This window comes from Vanacampus margaritifer, chromosome 1, assembly GCF_051991255.1.
Source record: "Vanacampus margaritifer isolate UIUO_Vmar chromosome 1, RoL_Vmar_1.0, whole genome shotgun sequence".
Lineage (NCBI taxonomy): Eukaryota > Metazoa > Chordata > Actinopteri > Syngnathiformes > Syngnathidae > Vanacampus > Vanacampus margaritifer.
In genome coordinates this window covers 18,773,069-18,801,035 of record NC_135432.1, presented here as the reverse complement: position 1 = coordinate 18,801,035, position 27,967 = coordinate 18,773,069, and the positions used below count along the sequence as shown (strand labels likewise).

The 27,967-nt window shown below is 38.4% G+C and overlaps 1 protein-coding gene across 7 annotated transcripts; it reads right to left on the bottom strand.

The window, feature by feature from the left end:
• Nucleotides 1-258: 258 nt before the first annotated feature.
• dennd2da (DENN/MADD domain containing 2Da) lies at nt 259-27,549 on the bottom strand. Of its 7 annotated transcripts, none has more exons than XM_077580116.1 (17): nt 27,383-27,549; nt 25,548-25,614; nt 25,380-25,466; nt 25,181-25,246; nt 16,590-16,628; nt 15,612-15,707; nt 14,769-14,944; nt 10,974-11,086; nt 10,829-10,898; nt 10,680-10,757; nt 10,307-10,447; nt 7,730-7,878; nt 5,204-5,375; nt 4,501-4,551; nt 4,323-4,404; nt 4,004-4,249; nt 259-517 (listed from the first exon to the last, which is right to left on the bottom strand). In XM_077580116.1, the coding sequence occupies exons 1-17, from the start codon at nt 27,410-27,412 to the stop codon at nt 450-452; spliced, it is 1,731 nt and encodes a 576-aa protein (XP_077436242.1). In that variant the 5' UTR covers nt 27,413-27,549; the 3' UTR covers nt 259-449. The 7 variants fall into 7 exon arrangements, with proteins under 7 accessions (XP_077436242.1, XP_077436233.1, XP_077436250.1 ...); XM_077580107.1 differs by having other exon boundaries at nt 15,612-15,710; nt 27,383-27,548; XM_077580124.1 differs by lacking the exon at nt 25,548-25,614 and having other exon boundaries at nt 15,612-15,710; nt 27,383-27,531.
• Nucleotides 27,550-27,967: the final 418 nt, after the last annotated feature.

Genomic DNA, 27,967 nt, shown 5'->3' with positions numbered 1-27,967 from the left:
CGCTTGCTTTTTTCTCACGTCTAAGCCCCTGTCTTAATTTTTACATCTGCATGGGGAAGTGTGATGAACCTCCAGTGTGGGCAACATCTAAATATGTAGCTTTAGGCTGGTGGTTTTGTCCTACCATAAAAATAACATGAAAAAAAAATCACCATTGTGGTTCTGGAGAAAACATATTTGACAGCAAAGTGAAGAACAATAAGCAAAATGAATGCAAAAAGAAAAAATGTTCAGGGTTAGATATAGATAGTATGCAGGTGGACTTTAAAAACTAGTCTTTATTTGGTTGAAATTATTTCCTGCTCACCAGCAATAAACTGTAAACCAGTGTTTGGACAAAGTAGCAGCAATACAGTATGTCACTTTGCAAAAAATATTTGACAGCAAATGACTAACAAAAACAGTGCAACATATCTACAAACTCCATTATATACACTCAACATGGCGAACTAATGTTTCTTGGTCTTTTCCTTTTTCTTCTTTTCCTGGTATTCCACAATTTTTTTGTGAAATATTCCTTTAAGGGAAAAAAACACAAAGTTAAATTAATACAGCTTTTCACAACCAGGAAATTTACATTAAAGCAGGGCTTAAAGTTAAAAAAAATATCCTGAGCCTGAACTTTTTCCGAGGAGCGGTGGTGCAGTATCCAACGTGCCGATTTGTTGTCCGACCGACATCAAGCCATTACTATTCGATTCGCCGTACAGTATAGCACTGCGGGTTGCAGCCCCTTCTAGTGCTGCAGCTATCAAATAGTTTGGTATTCAAATATCCTACAAAAAATTATATTGAATAATCAGGTATTTGGATAAAAATAATATTTCTGCATGGTGAAAGAACAATTATGGATACAGAAGACATTAAAAATATATTTCCACTTACTAATGATTGACCAACTTTCATTTCTAGATAATAAACTTCTTTCAGTTTTTTTTTCTAACTTAAATTTAAATTGTGCTTAACAGCACATTATTTTCTTCTCTAAAATCTTAGCGAGATTTCAGACAAATCTCTCCCCATGGATTTTGAAATGACCTTCTTTTAAATATTAGGCAACCTCCCTCTCTACCCACTTTTAAAACACATCTATTTTAGTTACTTATTGACTTACCTGTGTTATTTTATTGACTTATTAATTTACCCACTTAAGATAATTATTAATTTATTTGGTGTTATTTTTCTTTTACCTTTTATTCCATGACTGATTTTTACTCCATGTACAGCACTTTGTACGAAATGAAATTCCGATTTGAGTAGTTTTTGGTCTGTGAGACAAAGTGACGTCAGAACCACAGTTGTGATTTTGTCGACCGTCAACTGCACAATTCTGTGAGGTCGGTTTATTTATTAGGAACGGCAACTGTGTCCGGCTGTCAGCATCAAAGTGTGCAATCATCACGTCGATTAGACTGCCTTTGTAAGAAGTCCGATGACTCTAGCTCAGGGGTGGGCAAACTTTTTGACTTGCAGGCCACAATGGGTTTGAAATTTTGACAGATGGGCCGGACCAGGAGCATTTGGACCTCATAGCACAGTAAAAACACACAGATAAATGTACAACCCGATTTACTTAGTGTGCACTAAGGACTGCGTTTTTCAAATGTGCAAAATCCACATATTTAAAACAGCTTTTCCAATAGCTTCATTTTTATTGTTTTAGCTCAACTTTTGCTGTGTTTTTATGCTTTGTAAAGTGACCTTGGGTGTTCTGAAAGGTGCTGTTTTTAAATGAAATGTATTATTATTATTATTATGATTATTATAAAATAGCCCTAATCCAGGTAGTACGTTTGCCTCAATGAATATGCAAGATGCGGCATTTACACACTATTTGGCAAAGTGGGAGGAGAAATGTAAATAGATTATAATAGCACATACACTGTGATCTGTCAAACCTGGTGACTGCATCTATTATTAATAGATTTCAATTTAAGGCGTAAAGTTAAAGATTTTTTTTCCATTGGCCCACCCATTTTTAACCCGGGCCCACAGTACGTGTGCACATGCGGCTGCATGATAACCGCTGCTGCCTGTCACACGCTGAGGACAAAGCGCGTACATCCAATCCGTCTCTGACCACTTTTCCATCTCTGTGGGGGACACATAGCACACGGTGTTTGTGCAGCAGCTCAAAAAGAAGCCAAAAGCCAACGAGGAAACGCTCATAGAAGTGCTCGACGCACGCCCCGGGGATGTATTCACCAATATCAACAGTCTCCTGCATGCGCGCTCCTCACCTCACACATGACATGTAGAAAGACTATCTTCAGCTGTCAAAAGGATCAAAACACGCAACAGTGCCACAATGTTGACTGATAGACTGAACTCTTTGTCCCTGCTTTCTTTCAAAAAAGAATTGACCGATTCTCTGGACTATCAGGACATTATTGCTGTGTTCAACACAAAACCCTGCCGTCTCCTGCTGTAAATGTCCAAATCCAGGAAGAATTGTATTTTATGAATGAGTTATCTTGAGTTAAGCTTACTGCCATTCTCCCGTTTATTTTAATAAATTGCAAACGTTGTTATGAATGTGCCCTGCGTATCTTTCTCTCCCCTTTCTGTGCGTAAACGATCTTATCAGTGAGACCCGACCCAGTGATCATATTTTCCGGGTGTGTAGAAGTTACACAGCAGTGACTCTGGTATAAAACATAATCTGCACAGGAGTCTGAGGGAAGTGGATCCCAACACCAGTCATCCACTGCTCGTACTGCTGCAGCTGGAGAGCGCGTTCTCCAGCTGCACCCGTCACTCACAGCAGTCCTTCACTTTACGTGAGACCGCGCCAGCGATTTTATTTTCTGCACCCCCGTAATTAAAGAAGCGAAATAACGCCATAAAAAGTGTGTGTTAAGAGCGGCAACTTAATCGCTGTCCTTGGTACCCGCGGTAAAGCACTATTAGGGACGTGAACGGAATTTTTTTTGGGGGATATTTTCTCTTGCCCACCCATTTTTCCTCATGCCCACCCACAATAAAAATTTTGGCGCCGTGGCTGGCGCCGCCTATTGGTGAAACACGGGCATTGCAGGGACAAAATAAAATTAATAAGATAAGATAAGATCCACTGATTGTCACACCCATCTAAGTGGGGCGAAATTTGTTCTCCGCATTTGACCCATCCCCGGAGGGAGCGGTGAGCAGCAGCAGCGCCGCGCTCGGGAATCATGTGGTGATCGAACCTCCCAATTCCAACCCTTAATGCTGAGTGTCAAGCAGAGTGGCAATCAGTCCCATTTTTATAGTCTTTGGTATGACCCGGCCAGGAATTGAACCCACGACCTCCCAGTCTCAGGGCGGACACTCTAACCACTCGGCCACTGAGCTGAACAAAAAAAAAAAGATTTTTTTTCTAGCCTTATTGGATAAGTTCGGCGGGCCGGATTGAAACGCATAACGGGCCGTATTTGGCCCGCGGGCCGGGGTTTGCCCACGTCTGCTCTAGCTGCAGCCACTAGCACCGTTAGCACGCTAACACTGTAGATGCTCTCAAAACTGGCAACAGGCACCGTGCAATACAATGTCAGCGTAATTAAGTCTTCTTTTATTGCTCTTAATTGGCAATCAAACGTGGTTTCTGTACGAAGTTGTTCGTTGGCCGCAATTGTTGATGGCGGCAATAAGAACGGCTGACACACGTTCCGCAGAACGAGCCAAGTCATCCGTTGCGCCGCGACTGCCAGAACGCTTCCGGGAAAAACTTCAAAATAAATGCGTCCATTGGCATTGCGCTCCACATATTACATGGTTTGGGAAGGTTTATTTTGAAGTTGGCCTTCTCTCCGCATTGGCGGTGTTTTGCCAGACGTGTCAAGTATTCCCCACATGTATTTGTTTACTTCGCTGGATTTGTCATTGCGCTAGTGGCTCTTACGCCGGAAATCCGGCACCGTGCCAGAGTACTTTAAGCCCTGTTAAAGAGATTAGAATGCTAAACTTCTTTCTTTGTGAACATAAATGTCAAATGGAATGAAGTCAATGGGAGAGTGAGGCTCACCCTGCTGTGGTCCAGTCTGCTGTTGCTCCACCTCCTGGATGAACAGATCGAACATCTGCGTCTGGATGAACTTTTTGACAAAGTGTCGCGTGGTCTTTGACTCGATGGCTTTGTAGAAGCTTCTTTTCTCAAACACCCTCTGTTCTTTCGCCTGACTGTATTTCACGTAGGACATATAATGACCGACGGTTTTCACAAAGAACAGCAGGAAGGCCTCTGACACCACACGGTTCAGATCTTCTGTCGCTGAAAGAGAAGACACACACGTGATGAATGAATGAGTTATATTGAACACTTGCAAACACTGCATTTGACCTACACGAGTCTTCCCTTCTCTGACTGAGTGCCTCTCGGATCTCAATTTGCAGTTTGGGCGGAAGAATAGAACGCTCGTCACCGATCTGCAACAGCGTCATTAAATTCAGAGCTTTCAATTTTATTATTTGAAAGACTACTATTTACAGTATATGCAATTGACAAAACATCTTGTATCTTACAGAAACAATGAAGGTTTTCTTTTTGTTCTCGGATAAATCCACTATCAGTAGCTGTGAAAAAAGAAAAGTGCAGAGAAATGTCACTGTAGTATCATTGCACGGATGCCATTTAACGACAACAAAAAAACAGCATTGCTTTTGAATCCGATGAAGAAACTTAACTCATTCACTGCCATTGACGGCTATAGACGTAAAAAAAATCCTTGTAACTATTTCTAGTTTAACATTTTTCTCACTTTTGTTAACAAAAGTATAAAAACCTATACATTTTTTTTGTATTAGAACAAATATCAAATTTGTGATTAATCGTGAGTTAACTAGTGAAGTCATGAGATTAATTATGTTTAGAAATTGTAATCGCCCGACGTCCCTAATTTTTAATAATTTCTTCTTAAAAAAAAAACATTATTTAAAAAATATATTTTTGATTTATTTTTTAAAGACAAGGTTATTAAAAATGAGGGGCATCAGGTGATTAAAATTTGTAGTCGTAATTAATCGCATGACTTTACTAGTTAACTCGTGATTAATCACAAATTTTATATCTGTTCTAAATGTACACAAAAAAAATCTAGGTTTTCATACTCTTGTTAACAAAAATGGGGAAAAAAAATGTTCAACTAATAAAAATAGTTCAAATGATTTTTTGACGTCTATAGCTGTCAATGGCAGTGAATGAGTTAAAATATCATCTCCAACTCACATCACTTTGGTCGGTGACAAGGTCAAGCAGGCGTTTCTGTACTCCCAGCAGGTACGGGGTTGGTGCCATCACGACATCGATTAGGATCTCTGGAACTATAGAGATTAAGGTGTGCTGCCAGGTAAAGGGATAAAGAAGGGCTGCCACAGCATGAATGACCTGGGATAACGTGCTGCCAAGTAAAAAAAGACAACAGAGAAAAATGTTACCAACTCACAATGTTATGACAACTTTAATCTATCTTTTTGCGTCATCTGTAATTTCATATGTGGATAGTTTCAATGTGGAGAAAATACCTTTCATTCAAACAAGGCTAAGCAAATGGTAATTTAAATTCCAAGTTTGAAAAAGTCTTGAACGTACAACCTATAAAATATTGACCTATCAAATATCTCCTGCAGTATAGCAAGTGTTTACTTATCGACATTCAGACAGCACATTTTCTGAGTGGCCTTCATGAATGTTGGGGGTTGTTCCTTATGTTTCCCCACTGGGGGTTTTCAGACAAACAACTAGCAAAACTCGTTTTTCTGGTTTGTCTATGTCACTCCAATGCAACAAGGCAAGCTAGCTATTATGATATACATCAGGCAGTCCAGTTAAATTACAAAACTTAGCTAATAAGACCGAGTCATTTGATAAATGACTGTATCAGTATTTAAATCACATTTTACAACATACAGTCCTTAACAATTTTCACATATTTGCCTTGGGGGCCATCCAGCATTAAGTGTGCTAATTCAAACACTTTTAATTTTTAGCATTCTGTCAAACGTCTACCATTTTCAACAGAAAATAGGAATTTGACATAAAATTCACTGTTTAGTTTGCGAATATAAGCCGTTTCTATGGACTGCTCTGAAAAGTCAGAAATTAAGCATAGCATTGAACCACCATTTTTTTGTTTGTTGCTATGAATGTCAGTAAATAACTGTAATGTGACATCTGGACGATTGTTTTCATTAGAAAAAAAACCAAACATATATACCATTTGAAAAAATAATATTTTTAGGTAATTAGCATTTCTTTTAACGTAGAGAAGCTTTGACTTTATTACGCAATCCAAGTGTGAAAATTACATTTTTATACAGAAGACACAGGAAACAATCATTTGAATTCCATGCTATTGGGGTTATAGATATATATTTTTTACATCAATTGATTGACAGATCAAAATGAAAGAAACCATTGATATTCCCAACATCGCAACTTATAACTACTGTGACTTGTAGTAAATGGTATTGGTTTGTTTGAGCAACACAGAAAAGAAATAGGATATTATCCTGCTTATAATTATATTTGTAAAACGAGCATAATGAATGATAAACTGGGATAGGCTCTAGTTCACCCACGACCCAAATAAGAACACGTGATATAGATAGAGAATGAATGGATGATGGTTTAAGAAATGTGCAATAGTAGAAATTTTAGGTTACAGACGCTCCCCTACTTACGAACATTCGAGTTACGAACAACGGTACATACGAACATTTCTGCGCGTACAGTATGTCGAAAAATGTTCGGAAAGAAATGCTGTAAGTTAGATTTTGTATTGCGCGTAGTGCTTCTTTCCGCCGCTAATACCGACGCTTGGCGCTGTGAGAGCTCATTGGAGGCTGAGCAACGTGGCGAGGAGGGGGAGGAAGAAACGCCGGTCCCCATGAAGCAGGAAATAACTTTTGAAGCCGATTCCAGCGACGACGAAGAATCTCTCATGATATAAAATCTTCCTCTTCCTCTTCCTCCATCATCTCCTTAAGCATCGAGTACATCTTCCAAAAGTAAGTTAAACTTCATTTTATTTATCTTATTACGTACATGTACATACTGTGTGTGTGTCTTTCGCTCTCTCTCTCTAACATACGTAGTACAGTACAGTACTGTACGTATTCTCTCCATTTTATTAAAAGTTTTTTTCAGTACAAACCAATGCAGGTTACTTGTACAAGCCTTAAACATACTTATATAAACCTTCAATATACTTATATAGGCTTTAAACATAAATTATAATACAAAATATAGCACTGAAGCAACTTACGAACAAATTCACCAAATTCAACGATCGTCCGGAACGTAACTCGTTCGTAAGGTGGGGAGCGTCTGTACATTCTGACTCCATACAACCAATCTCCAATTCCAGTCAAATAAAGATTTGTTATGCTTTAGAATAATAGTATCATTATATAAACTGTTATTGCCCTTGCATTTGACTAATTGCATTACTTATAGTATTAATTACAATCACCTCTGATAACGTTTTGAAATTAGAGGTCAAAAAACATAGCAAGCAACTACTCGAGTATACAGTTAAAGAACAATTGCACAAAGGATTTCCTAAGATCAATGTTTGCTTGTAATATTTTAAGTATCATTCATTTGAACACTGACACATTTACCAAACCAGCCACTATTCTCACTACTATTTATTACTAGTCAAGTTGGAGGTTTTGCATGAGTTTGTGTACAGAAATATAGAGTTAATCGTAAAGAGGTGTGTAGCGTGACTACAAGGCGAGTGTGCATTACCCCAACTCGTCAGCAATGAAAATGATCCGTCGCTCAAGAACTGCGGCCGCAAACACCAGCAGCACCTCGTCATCTGTAAGGCAGCTGAACAGCACTTCAAAGTTGACATGTTCCAGCCAGGAGTCCAGCGGCCGCGTCAGCCTGATAATCTGCAAAGAGAGTTACAACTGCCACTTAATAGCAGGTCATCACACAACCGGCATTTCAATGACTTGCACTAATCATATGGCCCCTGTGTAGTTTCTCATGACCGTGTTTCTTCTTAGGACAGCTGCAGGTTATTTCTCGATTCTCATCATGTTATCAACATGATGCACACTTGTGTTTTTAAATGCCTTCTTCCACCACTAGGTGCTGACTGCAGTAATGATAGTGCAGACACTGGCAAGCAGCACTGAATAACTGCAGTGAGTGAGAGCTGTTGAAACATGGTACGTGACCTCATGCTGGAAGGTGTAAGTTGAGCAATGTAGGGCAGGTTGAGACACCGCTCCAAACAAACACACCCACATTGAAGGATGAGTACTCGCAAGTCATTACAACAGCTTGGCTTCTGCTTTGATGCGATAGATTCATGCATAAAGTTTGGAAGACCACAAATGGACACAAGTCATTTTGTGACACCCGTTTTTTGTGAACCTACCTAAGAGGTAGTTGCGGCTACAGAAGATACACTGGATATAAAAAGTCCACACACCCCTGTTCAAACGTTAGGCCTTTGTGACAGAAAAAACAATTTTGAAGCTGAAAAACAGGAAAGCTTTTCAATACGTTAAGTGCAAAATAAGCAACTGAGATGATGCGATAGCATGAGTCTGCAGACCGTCGTACAACTGGGGACGTAGCAGTGTTTAGAATCTGCACACACACCAGTCAGAATTTTAAAGTCACAGTGTGTAATTTTCAGCGCCCTCTAGTGGTGAACTAATAATTCATTCAATTTTAAAAAACACTATTGATTTCAATAATATGCACAAAAAAAGTTCTATCACATCAATGTACACACATTACATGACATTTATATATACTTACATGAATTGACCAAAAACTCTTTTAATTAAGTTTTGACTACACAATTGATAAAAAAGAACAATGCATTGAATTGCTAAACCTACACCTGTTATTTTATATAAAATGTAATGGTTCAGATTGAACAACAAAATCAGGTTGAAACAACTGGAAAGTCCAAATTGCTCAAGAGGCTTATCTTCCACAGCTGCAGGTGGTCGTCGTCATGTCCCGTGATTGGGGCTCCTATAGCTTGTCACCTTCTGCTTTGCTCTCACAAGCTTTTTACAAGCCTTTTTTTTCTTCTTAACTAGCTTCTCCCATTAGCCGTTTTTGTTAGCCACTCCAGCCTATGGCTCCGACTAAATTCCCACTAGCTGCTCTTGTTAGCTGCTTCGGCTAAATCCGGCTTACACGGTCTTTCGGCATCGCTTGCCGGGCTTCACACCGGCTGCCAAGTCGCCGTCGCTCACCAGGATGCCAATTTGCACACGAAGAATACGAATTGGTGGTAGGCTTGCGGAGTGTGGTCTCCCTGCGCTTCAACTAGCGACATCTAGTGGCTACTTACTACGCACTGTACCAAAGCATTTTTTTTTGGTCACATCTTGAAGCACAAGCCATGGTCAACGGAGAGCATCCACAGCAACTAAGGGAAAATAACTTAGCCTACTAAAATAGCAGAACTCTATTTGGGGTTAATGAGTGTTACTTTAACAGACTTCTACTTAATACAAGTGTAAATGTAATTGGTGAACTATGAACACTGCCACATCACCAGTTATAAGAGGATGTGCGCACTTGTGCAACCACATTATTTCAGTCGTTTAAGTTTACTTCCCCTCTTGAAAAGATTCGATTTTCTTCATTTGAGTTGGACAGGGTGTAGGTCACATTAACTCATTCACTGCCATAAATTCCAAAAAAAAAAAAAGATTATAAAAAAAAAGGCGATTAACATTGTTAATTGTAATTGATCGCATGACTTCACTAATTAACTCACGATTAATCACAAATTCTATATCTGTTCTAAATGTACAATAAAAAAACTTCTAGGTTTTCATTCTCTTGTTAAAAGTGGGGAAAAATTTTAAACTAATATAAATAGTCGTCAATGGCAATGAATTAATAAAAGAAAAGAAAAGAAAAGAAAACGTTATTAAAAATTTGGGGCGTCAGGCGATTAAAATTTGTAATCGTAATTAATCGCATGACTTCACTAGTTAACTCACATCTAATAAATTTTATATCTGTTCTAAATGTACAATAAAACAATTCTAGCTTTTCCTACTCTTGTTAACAAAAGTGCCAAAAAAAGTTAATTTAGTTAAAAAAATTTTTTTTACTTCTATAGCCGTCACTGGCAGTGAATGAATGTAGTTAATGGTGAAAAAAGTCTGGAAAAGTTTTTTTTCCGCGTCTCATTTATCAAATCACAAAAAAAAAGTTAGCTTTTTAACAGGGAGGGTGTGTAGACCTTTTATATTCACTATATAATAAATTGATTTTAAATATTAAGAATAATTGAATAATCCCACTTCATCCAAGTGGAGGCATGGCATTGCTGACCTCAGTGCCCGACTCAGGAATGAAGCTTTTAATCTCCACAGTGTTTCCTGGAGCTGGGAATGGAGCCTCCCGCAATTTCTGCATGAATGGGTAAATCATAGCCATGGAGATCTGCCGCCTCTTCTCAACCTCATCAAAAATCTGCTCACAAAGAAAAAAGAGAAGTCATAAGACAACGTAGCAATAGATGTTAGAATAGATGGACAGACAGATAGTGTACTGGGTTTGACATTAATATCCCCGTTTAGTGTGTAGTTCAAGTATTAAGTAATAATGATACATGATATATGTGTGCCACTTGCAACAGAAAATTAAAGCATATTTGGGATGCAGTTAAAAAGATAGTCTTTTGAAAAACATTTGTTTCAATCACCTTGGAAAACAGGCCAAAACAGGCCAAGCTGCTGATGATGCAGTACGCCTCAGGCGGACGAGCCCCCTTGCCGCCAGGCTGCAAGTTGGAGAGTGAAGCGGTTAGTTCACATTACGACTGTTTCCAGTTCACAAAGTCCACATGCTAACCAGTAGACGCCTGCAGTATCCATTTCTTCGGCTGCCGTCAATCTCCGTTAACACAAAGGAGAAGGTCTCACTGTAAACAAACACATGAGGAATATCATGATTGAGAGAAATGCCAGCAACGGAACTGATGTGTTTTCAGTCGTACCTGTGATATTCTGTCAAAGGGGCCCATTTGATACCCTCTGGGAAGCAGAAGAGCGTGATCGCCTTTAGTGTTCGCTCCTCTTCCTCCTTTTGAAATTTCGCCATTCCATCTCTCTGAATGTATGCACACGCACAAAAGCACATAAGTACATAAGCACACACAATTTAGTTAATGTGGCCATCTCGCAGTAAGGGCTTAGCATTAGAAGTAGGGAGACAGAGCCTCACCATAACCAGCCATTAGTATTTTTTTTCTTTCTATCCGATACACATTTTATATGTAACAGAACATGAGTCTTGATTGGCTGATGGTGTTATGATAAAACTCTATGAAATGTGCTGAGGTGATCTGGAAAAAAAATCATTTTATTGATCTACAGTACAATGTAAGACAACAAAAATTACATCTCATACATGGAGACGGTTCTGTCTAAATCTGCGCCCTGGGTGAAATATTCCCTTGGCGCCCCCAACTCCACTCCACCCGACCCCAACAAAAATGGACTTGCCACCAAACCCTGCCACCAACGCAATAATCGATACATCGGACCCGGCTGCAGAAATAAATTACAGGGTGGGGGGGGTGGGTGGCACATGTCTTCAACCTAAATTTAATGTTCTTCAGGCTAAACAGTGGCGTTGTAACAACTGCAACAGTGCTCAGAAATATTTTCTGTTACTTAAAAGCGGCAGTTCATCCTGAAATCTAAGACTACGTTCACACTGCAGGCAAATGTGACCCAGATCGGAATTTTTGTTGCCCAAATGCGACCTTTATCTGACTTTTTTATGTCAGTCTGAACGGCTCAATTCCGATTTTTTCATATCTGACCTGGGTCACTTTCATGTGGTCCTAGATCGGATACGTATCCGAATTTTTGCAATGTGACCGCGGTCTGAACGGCCAGGTCGCATATATCCGACCTCAACGTCATCAAAAGTCCAATATGCGCTCCGTGTGGGCATTAGGCTTGATTTATGCTTAATTGACGCATCGGCGAGGTCCGCACGGCTCGGCAGAACGTGAATCGGCTAAGTGGTTTCGAGCAACAGTTGCGACTTTATATTTGACTTCAATTTAATCTCACTTGAAACATGAAGTATAAAGATGACATTTGTGGTGGTGATATTTGTAATTTAGCCACGCAGACGGCTCACTTATTACGCACGGCAATGACGTGATGTCATCGTTAGGGGAGAAAAAAAAAAGAGGTCTCTGTGTAATGAGGAGCTCAAACAGGCTCGTCTCATTTTCACAAAATATTATTTCTACCTCCTCCTGCATCCTCTGTAGATATGAGATGGTAAAAATATGAGCCCCGACAACGGATTTATAAAAGTCCGTGGCCCTGACACGCTGGACCGTACGTATTTCTTCGCCAAACACTTTGGGGGGCGCATTACGTCTACACAGCAGACAGACACAGGTTGCAATTAATAGGTAATGTGAACTCTTCAAAAAAAAAAAATACATCGGATTTCACCCCGGAATTAAGCATTAAGACCTGCAGTGTGAACGTAGCCTAAAAGACAAACAAAAAACAACGGTGTAGTCCTGTGTGCATTTATTCAACTTAAAAGTTAATTTGAATTTTAATAAGAACGCCATTTCTGTAGACAGCTATGTCCGAAGGAATGACTCTGTGGCCGAGCCCCTTTTATCTGCAAGTGGCGAGCTGTTGCCTTCCTTCGCTGATTGGATTTAAGGCTGTACGATACGGACAAAATTTCCTATCTTGTGGCTTTTGTCAGACATCTCTATTCTTTGGTATTTGACTGAACATGACATTTTGCATTGTTTCAGTGTTTTATGGCATCTGCATGCTGCATTTTATTTTATTTTATTGATACTTATTTACTTATTCTTTAAGAAGATGGATGGACTTCCCTACTTATTGTTATTAATGTATTAACATTAATTTGATGTACTTGTATACTTTTACTACTCATAATATTAATACATTTTATTTTGTGTTATTTCATTTAACTTGCCTCTACTGCAAGACTGATACAAGAACGTTATTACATGAGTTCAGTGAAAACTAAGCAAAATATCCATCTAAAAGGATCATGTGTAAAGTGCATTGTTTATTAGAACTTGGTGAGAGTCATCAACATTAACAAGTTTGGCAATAAAAAACAGAATTCAATTGCTGCTTAAATATGACCTGGGCGGTCATTCGGCCGGCGGACGAGCGTACATCAGCTCCCCTCCCCCCTTGCCTGCCTCGAGTCTCAGTCGCAAACTGACACATCGCCCACTCCCCCCTCCCCCTTGCCTTCCCATTTGAGTCTCATCAGCAAGTTGGCGTGACGATGAGGGCGCCCCAGCACTCACTCCACTAACTTGATGTGGAAATGTGCGGTAGTCTAGCGAGTAAACTAGCGAGTCTTGTTTAGATTTTTTAGGCGCCTGTGTGCCACTACGCCCTTGGATATATATATTACATTTATAATGAAACACATGGGTTGGTTGTTGTCTCTGTTAGACAACAATTATGTAAATGTTAAGATATGTTGTGAAAAACGGAATCACCAAAAAGTCAAAATCACAATACAGACGCTCCCCTACTTACGAACATTCGAGTTACGAACAACGGTACATACGAACATGTCTGCGCGCATGTCAAAAAATGTTCGGAAAGAGATGCTGTAAGTTAGATTTTTTATTGCGCACCTTTTTCCGAGTACTGTAGTGCTTCTTTCCGCCGCTAATACCGACGCTTGGCGCTGTGAGAGCTCACCCAGCATTGGAGGCTCAGCAACGTGTCGAGGAGGAGGAAGAAGAAGAAACGCCTGTCGCTCATAGATAAAGCCATCGCACTCTTCGAGCAGCAAGACCCAAATATTGAACGTTGCACAAAGGTTGCAAATCAATTGAATGATGCCATACAGTGCTACCGCATCATTTATGATGAAAAAAGAAAACTGTGCAATCGTCGTTAGATCGCTTCTTTCGGCCAGTTTCTAGTAAATCCTCCAAGGAAGATACTCATCAACCCTCATCTTCTTCTCCGCGACCCTCAACTTCTTCCAACATTGAAGTTACGGAGGAGGAAGTAGCTTTTGAAGCCCATTCCAGCGACGACGAAGAACCTCTCATGATATAAAATCCTCCTCTTCCTCCTCCTCCATCAAATCCTTAAGCATCGAGTACATCTTCCAAAAGTAAGTTAAACTTCATTTTATTTATCTTATTACGTACATGTACATACTGTGTGTGTGTCTCTCTCTCTCTCTCTCTAACATACGTAGTACAGTACTGTACGTATTCTCTTTAAACATAAATTATAATACAAAATATAGCACTGAAGCAACTTACGAACAAATTCACCTTACGAACGATCGCTCGGAACGTAACTCGTTGGTAAGTTGGGGAGCGTCTGTATCAATTTTTGTGTGAAATGTAAATGTTGGAAATGTTAACAGAAATGTTGACTCAATATTAACTTAATAATGTTTTTAGTACAAAAAAAAAATACAATTACTATACATGGAGCCGGATGACCTAATCAACATTGATTTGTTTTGGAGAAGAGAAAGAGAAGTGCTATGTAATTTGATTATGCCATTTTCAGATCTATCAGTAAGATCATGTTTTCTTTTCCATGTATGGTAAATGTTCCCACAAGTAGAGATGGGATTGTATTAGTCTACACTTCTTCCCATTCCTTTTGGAATACAGAAAACAGTGTGTCTCATTGTTTATTTAAAAAAATATATATTTTCATGTTCAAAATAAATATTGTAATCCAACTTATTGTATATGTAATGGTATGCTATTGTACAAACCAACCTTAGGGAACTGGTAGGTGATCTGAGGTTCGTAGCTGTTGCCATCTTTGTTCTTCTTGAGGCTGACCACCACCAAGTACTCGAAAAAGTACTGACCACTGGCAAAACGTCGTTGCCTGGTTGCTTTATCTTCCCCTATTAGGCCCAGTGCCTCTGGAGGATCTTGGTCTTTCACTTCTGCAAAGGCAATTGAAAATCACAGATTTATTTCATGAGAATTAACTGTTAGCATATAAACATAATAGCCATAATCAAATGCATTTATAAATTTGTACAATTTACAAAATAAGCAGTGAAATCAAATACTGGAAGATTATATACTGCATCTCGATTTACCAACAAAACAAAAACTTCAGTTCATCACCACTGATGACTGATGTAACCACTAATCCTTGACACAGACTGATAGCACTACATTCCTTTGAAATCAAAAGTAAAACTCTGGGGCAATTGGTTGAATGCTTTGGGGGGGGAAGCCAAAAAAATTACGACTGCTGCTTTGTCATTTATGGGTTTTGCCAACATTCACAAACTCATAACAATTCCAAATGTCCAGAGCAAAACACTACTTCCACAATGTGTAAAGGGGTCTTAGCAAAATAAGAAGTATATTATTGCAGGAAATAAATTAAGCATCTCATTTTACATCTACTAAGTAGAACCGGTAAAAATGGAAGAAAGTGCAAAGTGCATGTGGCACACATTTTTGTGTTCATGTCCATCACAAACTATGAAATGTTTATAATACTACAAGTTAAAGACAAACAAGAAAAAGGAGGCAAAATAGAGTAGTACAGTCGCGATGTGTTTAGGCATCAATGTGGCGACATCGTGGAAAACTTACTATCTCTTTTGCCTTTGCGGAAAGAAGACCACATAGCACTTAGCCTCTTGAGAGCTTTTGGTCGTCCTTCACTGCCATCTTCACCTGGAATGGAGCCTGCTGGGGAAATAATGGCAACTTAACTTGGTATTGAAATATTCAAAATATATATTTCTGGCACACATCGACTACATTAACTTTTCAAAGTTTATAGATGCTACGTAGCACCTAATTTAGAGCATGGCTGCCCAACCTTTTTTGCCCTAAGATCTACTATTACTGTTAAAAATTATTATTACAGTAATTTTATTCCCCAAATTTAGCTAGTGCGGCTTATAGTCAGGTGCGCCTTAAGGTCCAGAAATGACTGTTATAATGAGTTTGTTACACCTATAAGCCGCACCCGACTGTAAGCCGCAGGTGTTTTAATGTTACCGCACCGGGTTCCCGCTACTTTCTTTTCCAAAATGAAGGGTGCAAATTGTCTCGCTCTCATTCTGTCTCTCCTGCTGTATTCAGGTTCACTTGGTTTGTTTTGCTCTGCGCTTCCTTTATATGGCGCCCCCTTGTGGTCTGAAGGATAAGCCGCACCTTTGTATTAGCTGCAGGGTCGAATGCAAGTGAAAAAAGTTGCGGTTTATAGTCCAGAAATGACTGTATTATTATTTTTTTATTCACAGGGGTGTGGTGGGGGAGGTTTGTGGATGTAATCGCGGCATCCACCCAACTCGGGGATTGACCCGCGCAGTCTCCTGTTTGGGAGAACAGAGCCTGACGCATGAGCTAAAATTCCAGGCCACCAACACAGCGCAGCCCCGTATTTGAAGGCACGGGAAGTGAGCTTTTACTAACGTAAAAAGGTGATATACTGGTTTATTTGGAAAAAAGAGACAACTTTTTAATTGAATATATAACAATAATAACACACGCACACAAAACCCACCGTTTGTTGGGCATTGTTTTGTGGTATATAAACGGTTGGATGGGTGATTGACTTACCGACAACATCCGAGATCAAGCTACTTTTGGGCTGTTCACCTAGAAAACACAGAAACTTTAGGTGAGTTTATAGATTTTAAAACAAGTTGTTCCAACAGACCCGTAATTGTCCTGACAGTACAGCAATGCATCAGACGTAATTATTCAGAAACATATTAGAGGACAATAGAGCAGTCATTTGTCTCCAAAGATTATCTTAAACATTTTCTGGCAAAACACAACCACTTGTGTTGTCATTATTTTCTCTGTATGGCCCCAAAAGTTGTATTGGTTGAGGGTCACTGGACATGAGACTTTCAACAGATGAACGGTGAGACTCAACAAAACCAAAACTCACTGTGAGATTGATTAGATTTGATTCCAGCTATACTTTAAAAGACTTTTATGGAAGTTCAGCCAACATGGCCCATAATATTGATAATACTGAGCCAAAAAGTAGCACAACAGACAAACTGTTGAAGTTCGTTCTGAGAGGTTAATGGGATAAAAGCACGGGGCTTTCTCCGAGGTTCGTGTGTTTTAGAACACTGTGACAAGATGGATGGAGATCAGCAGCAGGAGGTGATTCATTTTACCACTGGCAGTCAAATCCTTAGTCGTAAAGTAGCACTGAATGCATCACTACTGAGCGGGATAGTACCTTTAATGCTTGGCTTACTCAAGAGAGATTTGTGGGGTCTCGATGAAAGAAGCCTCTCTCTCGAGCTGTTTTGGGCCTTTCAATATACAGTCTTACTGTTTTCTTTTCTGACTAAAGTCGCCTGTAACACATACGTGTGCATGGATTGCTAATGTTCACATGACTAGCAGATGGAATTTTATTACTGTGTATGTTTTGTCAGTGCTGGCAATGTAGTACTTCACTAGTCTGTCCTAATAATTCTTAAGAGCGTGCTAGAGCGCTGGCAGGCTGCAGAAACATTTGTTTACTTCAGACTCCAGGGAAAGAATTTTCATACTTCACATTTCGCAGAATTACAAACGATTTCCAAATAACTCTCTCAAACTCATACTTTAAATGGCAAAAAGGCAACAGACAATAATATTTTTAAGAGAACCATAACAATTAATTAGGCTTTATAGCGAGCAACAACCTAAGAGCCCTCAATTACCCTAAGAAGCATGTTTGCGGAATGTGGGAGGAAGCCAGGGTACCTAAAGAAAAACCCAATTGTTGAAAAATAATCACAGAAAAAACAGTCAGGGATGGGAATGTTTAATAACCTCCAATAGTACGGACAAATTAAAGGCTGTCATATGCACAAAACAAGTTAAGCATTATTAGGATATCCACAAGTAAGCCAGCAACTAACTAAATAGTCAAATGGTTATTGTTGACACAGTGAGCTGATTCAGTGCAGGCTTTCTATTGAATTAAGTGAACCTGTTCACATGAAGTGGGCGGTGACGGCAAAAGATGACTCATTCCAAACAAACCACAATCCTAACAAAAGTTAGCAAACAGCCATAAAATTCAACATTTAATATAGGTCAAAGAAAAGACACAATTGCCAAAGCTAAAACCATAATCGTCAATAGTGAACCATTTGGAGTAGTTGTATTGTAATAGAACACCAAAATGTGAGTATATTGTTATCCGTCCAGGGAGGCCACCCTCTGGTCCACCAGCATGAACAAAAACTAAGTCGCAGGGGGCAATCAGTATGCCCACACTTGGCCAGCACAACTCACAGGGAGCAACTCCAGAATTGAAGAGAGTCAACCACTCAAGTGGACTTTTGCAAGAGCCCAAGCTGTGTGTCGAGGTGAGCCCGACTATATCAAGTCAGCACTCTTCTTGGCCTCGCGCATCACCTTAGGCTCATTCCCTGCCAGAGACTTGACAGTCCACTTCCCTATGAGGGCCACCTTCTGCAGATGGGGTGCACCCGAGCCTCAAGGCCCCTTGCACAGGTGGTGAGCCCGTGGGAAGGCTGCTGTTGCTGTTTACAATTTTTAATAGCAAAAAGTATATAAGGTTGCAGATTTCATAATTTTTTTCGAATGAAAATAAAGCAATGTTTTTGATGTGTATCTGTCTTTTGTTTGTTTAAATTACAGTCATTAAATAAATAATAAGTTAGGAATGTTGATCATTTTGCACATGATAATTTGTATATAAAATGTCTTCCATATCAACCAGACACATAAATCAGTGATTAAAAAAAAAGAAAGTAGGCCACTTGAACCATGTAAAAAACATAAATCCAATGAAAAAAATCGATTTGGCAATATATCGCGATATTACAGCGCGCAATTCTCGAATCGATTCGATATGCGGCCGAATCGATTTTTCAACATCAATTTTTTATAGGAATATTCAACAAAACGTCTTACTTAGGGTTAGGATTCACACATTAAGCATGGAAGAATGTTATATTAATGGAACATTAAGCCTTAATATTTTATTTCAGTGCTGTTCAAACATGAAACAGACCTGTTTGTTAAATACAGTGGCTCAGTTATAAGCCTGAATTTTCAGATAAATAAATACATATTCATACAAATCTTACAGTGTACATGTACAATGATGAGTATTTTCTAAATTTGAGTAATTTATTTTTTATTTTTTAAAAATCGCAATAATCTATTTTTTTGATTCGTATAGGGGTTAATCGGTATTGAATCGAATCATGACCTATGAATCATGATACGAATCGAATCGCCAGGTAATAGGCAATTCACACCCCTAGTGTGAAAGGTAAATAAAAACAGAACACAATGATTTGCTAATCATTTTCAACTATATACTCAACTACTGATTACTACTGAATATACTACAAAGACAAGATATTTAATATTCAAACTGTTGAACATTGGCGTTTTATTTATTTTTCTCCAAATATCTCATTTTGAATTGGACGCCTCCAACACATTCCCAAAAAGTTGTGACCGGTGCAACAAAAGACTAAGAAAGTTGTGAAATCCTCAAAAAAAAACACCCCGTTTAGAACATTCCACCAGTGGACAGGTTAATTGGAAACAGGTGAGTGTCACGCTAGGTTCACCACTTTGTTAACAACTGTCCGTAATATCATCAAAGGTTTCAAGAATCTGAACACATTTCTGCACGCAAAAGCGACAAGGCCAAAAAACGACAATGAATGCCTGACCTTCGATCCTTCAGCAGCACATGCATTTAAAAACCAGCATCACAAGTCTACATATCATATTGTTTTTTGAAAATCATGGACATTGTCTCCTCCGGGAAAAAGAGGAAAGGGACCATCAGGATTGTTATCAGCGCAAAAGCGAGCATGGTATGGGCGTCAAGTGCCTATAGGTTTGGAACAATATACTATGCTGCCACCCAAAGCAATGTCTTTTCAGGGAGGGACGTCCCTGCTTATTTCAGCAAGACAATACCCAGCCATATACTGCATGAGGTTTTGGAGTAAAAGTGTGCAAGTACTAGTCTGGCTTGCCAGTAGTCCAGACTTGTCCCCCATTGAAAATGTGTGGCACAATATAAAGCAAAAAATATATGACAATGGAGACTCCATACTGTTGAGCAACTGATGTTGTACGTCAAGAATGGAAACTAATTCCACCTACAAAGCTTCAACAATTAGGGCCCTCAGTTGCCAAACACTTATTGAGTATTGTTAAAAGTTGATGTCACACAGTGGTAAACATGCAAACACCGCTTTTTTTGGACCGTGTTGCAAGAATCAAATTCCAAATGAGTACATATTTGCACAAAATAATAAAATAAATAAATACATAAAATGTATTAGTCTGAAGTGTGAACAATACATTCAATATTTTGTCATTGTGTATCTGTTTTATTTACATTTTAAACAATTAATTAATGAATTGAACCGAATACAACTAGAACAATTTAGAGCTGGCGAAGATAAAGACAAAAGGTACTGTGTATGTTAACAAACAATAAAGTTGTGAGTAGCGTTTCACATAGTTCAAGACACACATCTCAAAGCATTTCTCAAGTCTGAACTAACTTGGTTAAAGCCATTTGCAAAAAGAAGAAGAAAAAAAATCAAAAAAAGAGTCCTGTTTAACAACCCAGAGGCTCCTGAACAAGTCACAACAACATGCTGCTGTCAATTCAAAAGGAAAGGGAATGGCACAGGCCAGGGGAAATCGGTCATAAAGAGACCTTATTTAGTCCATTGATTTGGTATTATTTCATGATCATTTAACTCAAGAAACTAACTTCATTATAATAAGTGCAAACATCAAAACTACAATTGCAGCTTTTCATAATTTGGCTTCATCACATTTCCTTTGCCATGTCAACAGCCACATTCCACAGTTGAGATGGAGCCAGACATGAAGAATTTCACCTGGTTTTGCTGAGCAAAAGAAAGCAACACTGAAGGAGGAACGAACAAATGCCAGGGGATCAAGCTTAACTCACTCACTTTCAGTTGAAGGTAGCAATGTTAGTGACGTATTAAAACTTGAAAGTGCACTTTTAGGTTTTCATACGAAGCTCTGTGTAATGAAATTAAAATGTCTGTCAAACAAGAAGGATGTTGAAACTCATTTGCAGACTACAAATAAGCAGTTTAGAAATTAAAGTGTAAAAAAAAATGGATGAGGTGAGATCATAAAAAAGCAACATTGTTTCCATAGCATCACCAAAAGATCTTAGCACTTATTAATTGTCCAATCAGATTGCTCTGATGTCACAACTGTGCTGCTGATGTTTGCAATTGGGATTTTCTAGTACAATAACATTTAGAGCCTGAAGTCGGTCAGCCGCTAATCAAGTGTATTTGGCCTGCTTGAGGAGGACACAGAGTTGCTTTTAGCAACAGATGACTGCACTGAGTGAAATGACTCACTCGCCATAGTTGATTTGAATTGTCTTCTACTTCTGAATCTATAGCTTTGGTAAGTGATGCACAACCAGAAAAAAAGTCATATTCAACCAAGATTTTCAAAAAAAAATCAGCCTGCACTATCAAAATGGAAGGAGAGCGGGGAATTATTTCACTGTACAAGAGGACTGTGTGTGATGACTTTCAAACACCACAAATTCCCAGCATGCAGAACCTGTTGCTATGGTGGGCCCGAAATGAGGACAAGTTTCTCTTTTTGGCTGAACTGGATGAGCTGCCAATTGTTGATGAATATAGTTAAACATATTCTCCTCCCTTGTTTGTTTGTTTGTTTCAAATTATAGCGCTGTACTGAAGGGAAAAAAAAAGTATCAGCTACTACAGCTGACATCAACAAAACTTTGATCACATTAGTGTGGAATGAAAAAGAAAGTCGGGCACATTTGATATGATATACTACTGTAATGCCTCAACAATTTTTTTAGCATTCATATTACAGTACATTGTACACCCTATTTCAGAGGGCACGAGTGCATCCTCGTGTCATTTCCTTTCGCTTAGAAATAATGTGTATTTCTGTAACTGCTGCAACAAACAATTTTGTTTTTTTCAATCTTATCCTCACGTAATAGTCTGCTTTTTCAATTTGATCTAGTCGTCAAAGTGAATAAAATTCCCCATCAAACTATAAAAAGGGTCACTGCACACTGAGTTACCGCCATGATGTTTTTCATTCCATTTTTTCAGATAAATTATGTTCATATTCATGCAAATATTTACTATTATTTAACGACCGAGTTGGTTTAAGTCGGACGTGTTGCGTCACCATTTAGTACGGAACTCTATCGTAAAACGAGGACCATTATGTCTTACGGTTTGTTGATTTACGGGTTTTGCCTTGAGTACTCATCAATAATACTCACTATGGAGCGCAGTAGTTCATAAAATCGAGGAGTAAGATGCTGTAAGCGAGAGTCCAGCTACACTTGACGGTAACAAAAAATACTGCGTCGGACACGGTGAAGGTGAACAGCTTTTTGTCGATGAACATAATGGCGCTCTGCTCCATCTCTTGGCTTAAGTGGTCTGATTTATTTCTTTATTTATTTTAAGCAATGGCTCTGTCGAACAAGAGATATCGACATTGAGTATGAGTTGCCAACAACTTACTCCATCTGCTTCTGAAGTTCGACAGACGGCGTCCTGTACGTCTTCTCGTTACCGTTTCACTCATCGCTGCCTTACTCCTTTTCGTCAACTTTTAGACTTGTATTTGGCAGAGAATGGACTAAACCAACAGAGGTAGCGCATGTTCTCCATTCCGGTTCACGTCCAAGTCCACCATCATCGCGTGTGTGTGTGTGAGTGCGCGCGTGCCCGAGTCTCGCCTCGTGTTGCACTCGGGCTCAAGCAGTGCTGCCTTCAGGTCCTACCTGCTGCTGTGGGATTTCTCAAGCCATCAAACGACCGCATCTGCACTGTTTAGAGGAATCACCGGGTAGAAGTAAAGAAGACGGCAACAGATTCAACAAAAGATATTCCCCATCCATGGCTTTGTTTTAAGAGAACCATTGGGTGTTGTTGGCTGCAATTATGATTCTTGTGAACCTATGTGTCTCATGCCGGCCTAAAAATCACAAAATTCTCTGTCGAATCGGAACAATATGTACAATTTAGGTGTAATTTTTCTGTTGTTATCATTAGCTAATTTCAAAAAATTTTGTTCATCAGTTCACAACACAAGCAAAGCTATATGGGAATATATAAATTTTGTGACAGCAGAACTAGCTAGCTGTTAAACAGCATTTGATTTTTAACATTCTTTTAGTATTGTAAAAGATACTTTTAATCTTAAATTTTAAAGGTGAAAAATATTTTGTGTGCAGATATATTTTATTCTCGTTGGCAAAATTGGTATTGTATGTAATTGACAGTACAAAATATATTTTTTTATTATTTACTTTTTTGATTTTGAGTGTGCATTTTCTTTGAACTTTTACTTAAGGCCATGACTTGATTCATTAATTCTACTTTTACTAGAGCTTTTTTACAAAAGTATCTGAATGTGAGCATAAATACAGTATGAGTACTTGCCACCTCTGTGGCATAATAGCCTACAAACTATCAATGCACATAGTGACAGGTAGAAAAAAAATAACAGAACCTCTTTAATTCATGGATCATTTTATTGTCACTTTTTTTGTTAAGTGGTGTGCCATGTCATGTTTTTTAAATAAAACGTATGTCTTGGCTCTGTAAAGGTTGGTAAACACCACTACTTGTATACCTAATGTAAACCAAACTGTGATCATAAAACAAAGGAGCCAACAGTGAATTTTGGAACCGTTACAATCTTCGTGATTATGCATGCATGTGTTGTTGTTGTTTTTTAGCCGTTATAACTGGTCCCCTGAGGGCAACCATAACAATGTGACTCGAGATGAAAACAAGTTAGACACAACCTGCTCTGAATCGTCTGTAGGTGTGTGAAAGGTTGCCAAGGTATCATCCCTGTGATCAGTCCAGGGTGTACGTCACCTATCACCCGAAATAAACTACCGGTAGTATTCTCCTCCCGATGATAGTGAACTGGATAAGAGGTATAAAAAAAAAAAAGGATATTGAATTTCCCATTGTGGGACAATTGAAAGGACCTCTAACTGTTCAAATGTCCTTTCTTGATACCCAAAGGGGAAATTCACTAGTTACAGCTGTAAAAATAAAATAAAATAAATTATACACAAATATATCTCTAATAATCTAAAAGTAATATATACAAACAAATATATCAATAAATAATAATACATATAATATGTATTTAATATGTATTACATGTGCTTAACCCTAAATTTACCCCTGGGGATAGTAATACTTGTAATAAATTGTATTGTTGTTTTTCAGGCTGTTTTTTTTTAAACTCATTCACTGCCATTGACGTCAAAAATTCATTTGAACTATTTTTATTAGTTTAAAGTTTTTTAACAAGAGTATGAAAACCTAATTTTTTTTTATTGTACATTTAGAACAGATATAAAATTTGTGATTAAACGTGAGTTAACTATTGAAGTAATGCGTTTAATTACAGTTAAAAATTCTAATCGCCTGACGTGATTAAAGAAAAGAAAATATTATTAAAAAATTAGGAGCGTCAGGCGATTAAAATTTTTAATCGTAATGAATTGCATGACTTCACAAGTTAATTCACAATTAATCACAACATTTATATCTGTTCTAAATGTACAATTAAAAAAATCTAGGTTTTCATACTCTTGTTAACAAAAATGGAAAAAAAAATAAACTAATAGAAATAGTTCAAATGAATATTTGACGTCTATAACCGCCAATGGCAGTTAAACACTACAACACACAATATTTTGTGTTTTGAGCTTCACAGTTAGTATATTTAACATTCATAAAATGTAATGCTCACATCATCAACAATATAAGTTCCATAAGTGAGCAACAATAATAAGCTCTGTAATATTAACTTCCTCATGAGTGTCCCAGCGTTCATTAACTACAGGAGCTAGCCCATAACAACAATTATACTGAAGCCTACTCTTATTATTCATTTAGACTTACTTACATCTGTAATTCACAACATAAGCACCCGGTACTGATACAGAAAGGCCAAAAAGTTGGGATGCACTCTAGGATTCTTGACTGGGAGGCAGACGCACTAAACACAAAGTCCACTTTGCCAATGTCAGCTATCAGACTAAGATATATTTAGAGACAACCATGACTTCAGCTTTCTGTCTAAAATAGATGATTTTGGTTTACCTGTTTTATTCATTCGGACCTGAGTGCTGTGCAACTGTGAGGCAGCAGCTCCATCTTGACATGTCTCTGAAATTAAATGTCATGCAGTGAATATTCATGTGCTTGATGTTGAGAGATGCATTTAATACTTCATCTTGTCGGCGGCCTTTGAAGATCTTGTTATTTTGTGTTTTAGAAAGCAGATAATAATGACATTTACCATTTCTTGAGAACGCTCGAGCTGATGAAAAGGACCATGCGCCTCTCTGCCGTGAGACTCCGCCTCCTTCGATATTGGTGTTCCTTTCTGCAGAGGGTGTTGCCATCAGACAAAAGAGGAATTGGGAGATGTGTGTTCAATTTGGCTTTCGTGACCTCACAAGCTCACTTTTAATGCGTAAAGATGACAAGCTGAAGCTCCTCCTCCGGTTTTGGCACGCCGGATGCCCTGTCCTCTATAAGAGCATGGAACAAAGAAATATGGAACATGGAAGTAAGAATAATAAAAAAAAAAAAAAAAAATATATATATATATATATATATAAAATGTGACTATATATACAGTATATAACTGTCATTTTTTTGAGGCCATTATTATTAATTTCCATCCTTTTATTCAAAAACAGGTAATTATTCAAAATTGTCACTCATTTGCTCTCAAAAATGTATACATACGTTGTATTTTAAATATTGTCATGGCCCCAAAAACGTATTTATACGTTTTCTTTGTTTTTTTTTTTTTTTTAATGCTAGAGCATACAGAAGGCTTTGATGCAGCCTCTGACCTGAAAAGGTCACTTAAAGCAATGGTAGTTATGACAAAAAACGGCCAGCAGGTGGCAGCAGAGTATAAGAGAGCAACCAGGGCCATGTTGCAACTCAGCTCTTTTCCCCACTGTTTTAAACAGATTTGTGAATGATGATAAAACTTAGCTATATTCTAATGCTAATTGCTGCAAAACGGAAACAGATGGAAATATACTTTTTTTCCCTGTTGAAAGAAGAGTACAAATATTTTCTATTCTTTTAATCTTAATGTTTTTATAGCAGTAGAACACAATATTCTGTGGGCCTTGCAAAATCTGTCAAAATCCAGTAAAACAGCCGTGAGTGAAGGGGGTTGCTTCAGTGAAAATGGCTGGGAGTGAATGAGTTAATTATGATTCGGTTACTAGTTTGCTCTGTAACATGTCAGAAAATGAGCAAAAATCTTGTCCATTGTTTTCTGAAGTACAAGCAGATTTGCAATTGTTTTATTTGGATTCAACACACAGATAATCAGTATGCTTACATGGGTAATTATCCATTCATTTGATGATCAATCAACATATGATATTTTATATACAGTCCATCTCAAACCCTCTCTGTAATGCAATGGAAAATGCATGTATTGAATGAATTGTGTCCCTGTAAATGTAAACTAAAACAAAAAACTGACATTTGCCCTTTTTCCATTTTTTAGTCCATTTTCCACTTTTATTTATACCTCTCAAGGGCAATTTTAATTTTGTAGTGTCTTTATTTAGACAAATCCTGAATATGACTTAATGGAATATTTTGATGGATGATCCATTTATTCTCTGGGAAAGATAAAGGTACTTTATTTGTATGATTTCATTTGTCATAATGATCTCTGCATTAAACCCACCGCTGACTGAGAAGCAGTGAGAAGCAGCACTGTTCCTCCCAGGGACCTAATTATTATTATTTTTTGTCTGCTTGCGGGGCACACAATGGAGCACACACAGAAAACCCTCAGGGAGAACATGCAAGCGCCACACAGGCTCAGGTGTTATTTGTGGTTGTTACTATTCCACCATGCCCTCAACGAATCACATGATACGGGGCTGCAGGTGAGCTGGAGCGTCTTTCAGCTGACTTTGGGTGAGAGGTAGACTTTCACCTGGACTGCCCACCAACCAATCACAGGGAACAAAAAGACTAACAACCATTAACGGTCAAATTCACTCCTAACAATTTAGAGTCAACAATGAATCTAACAAATAACATTCATTTGGAAAGAAAAACGAAAAATACAATGTAAAAAAAATCTGTGTTTTGGATTTTATATGGCCAAACCTTCTTACGTTCCTCCCGGTAGCAAAACACAGGAAATTTGAAGGTTTCAAAATTTACTGCAGTGGCCATTTTTGTCCCATAACAGATTAAATTTTTTACAAATTACAATCCAAATAGCAACTTTAGCGAAGGGCTAACACTTACCTCCTGTGTGTGTTGTGATGTTGTGTCCATGTCTGAGCTGCTCAACGAGAGTATTCATCAAGTGGATCCAAATGTAGCGTAATGTTATACGCTTGGATGTGTTTGCTAAAACACAGATGGCATTGTTCTTTCCCACAGAATGCGGGCAACGGTGTGTGTGTGTGTGTGTGTGTTAAGCACACAAACTGTATGAGGAAGTGCACTTGCAAGTGTTGTCAGACTTAAATCTTAAACTGGGATTTCCTCTTTCACTGTGAAGTCAAAGTACAGTGATATCTGAAATGGACCTGTTATGCATTGCTTATGGCTCCTGATAAGCTTTCTTCAGTGCTCTGATATCGGACACACACAGTGGAATTATTATTATTTTTTTAAATTATAGTCAGACTAAACCGAGTTTCTTTATAAAAAACAATGGTTACCAATTGGCGAGTCCGTTGAGGCAGGGCCAGTCAGGGGAGGGCAAATATTGTTGTCCAACTGGTTTAACTGACTGAGGCGGCGTTATTGAATTGGCCACATTCAAGTACTGTACATGAGTAATACTTAAGTACAGTAGGTGCACCTGTAAAGGTAAAACAAAAG

Excerpts from the sequence above, each read along its gene's own strand:
- dennd2da (XM_077580107.1), bottom strand. The coding sequence starts at position 27,412 with ATGGACACAACATCACAACACACACAGGAG. Across the intron at positions 15,711-16,589 it reads CTTGATCTCGGATGTTGTCG|CAGGCTCCATTCCAGGTGAA; the intron begins GTAAGTCAATCA and ends TTATTTCCCCAG. Across the intron at positions 7,879-10,306 it reads TTCCTGAGTCGGGCACTGAG|ATTATCAGGCTGACGCGGCC; the intron begins GTCAGCAATGCC and ends CTCTCTTTGCAG.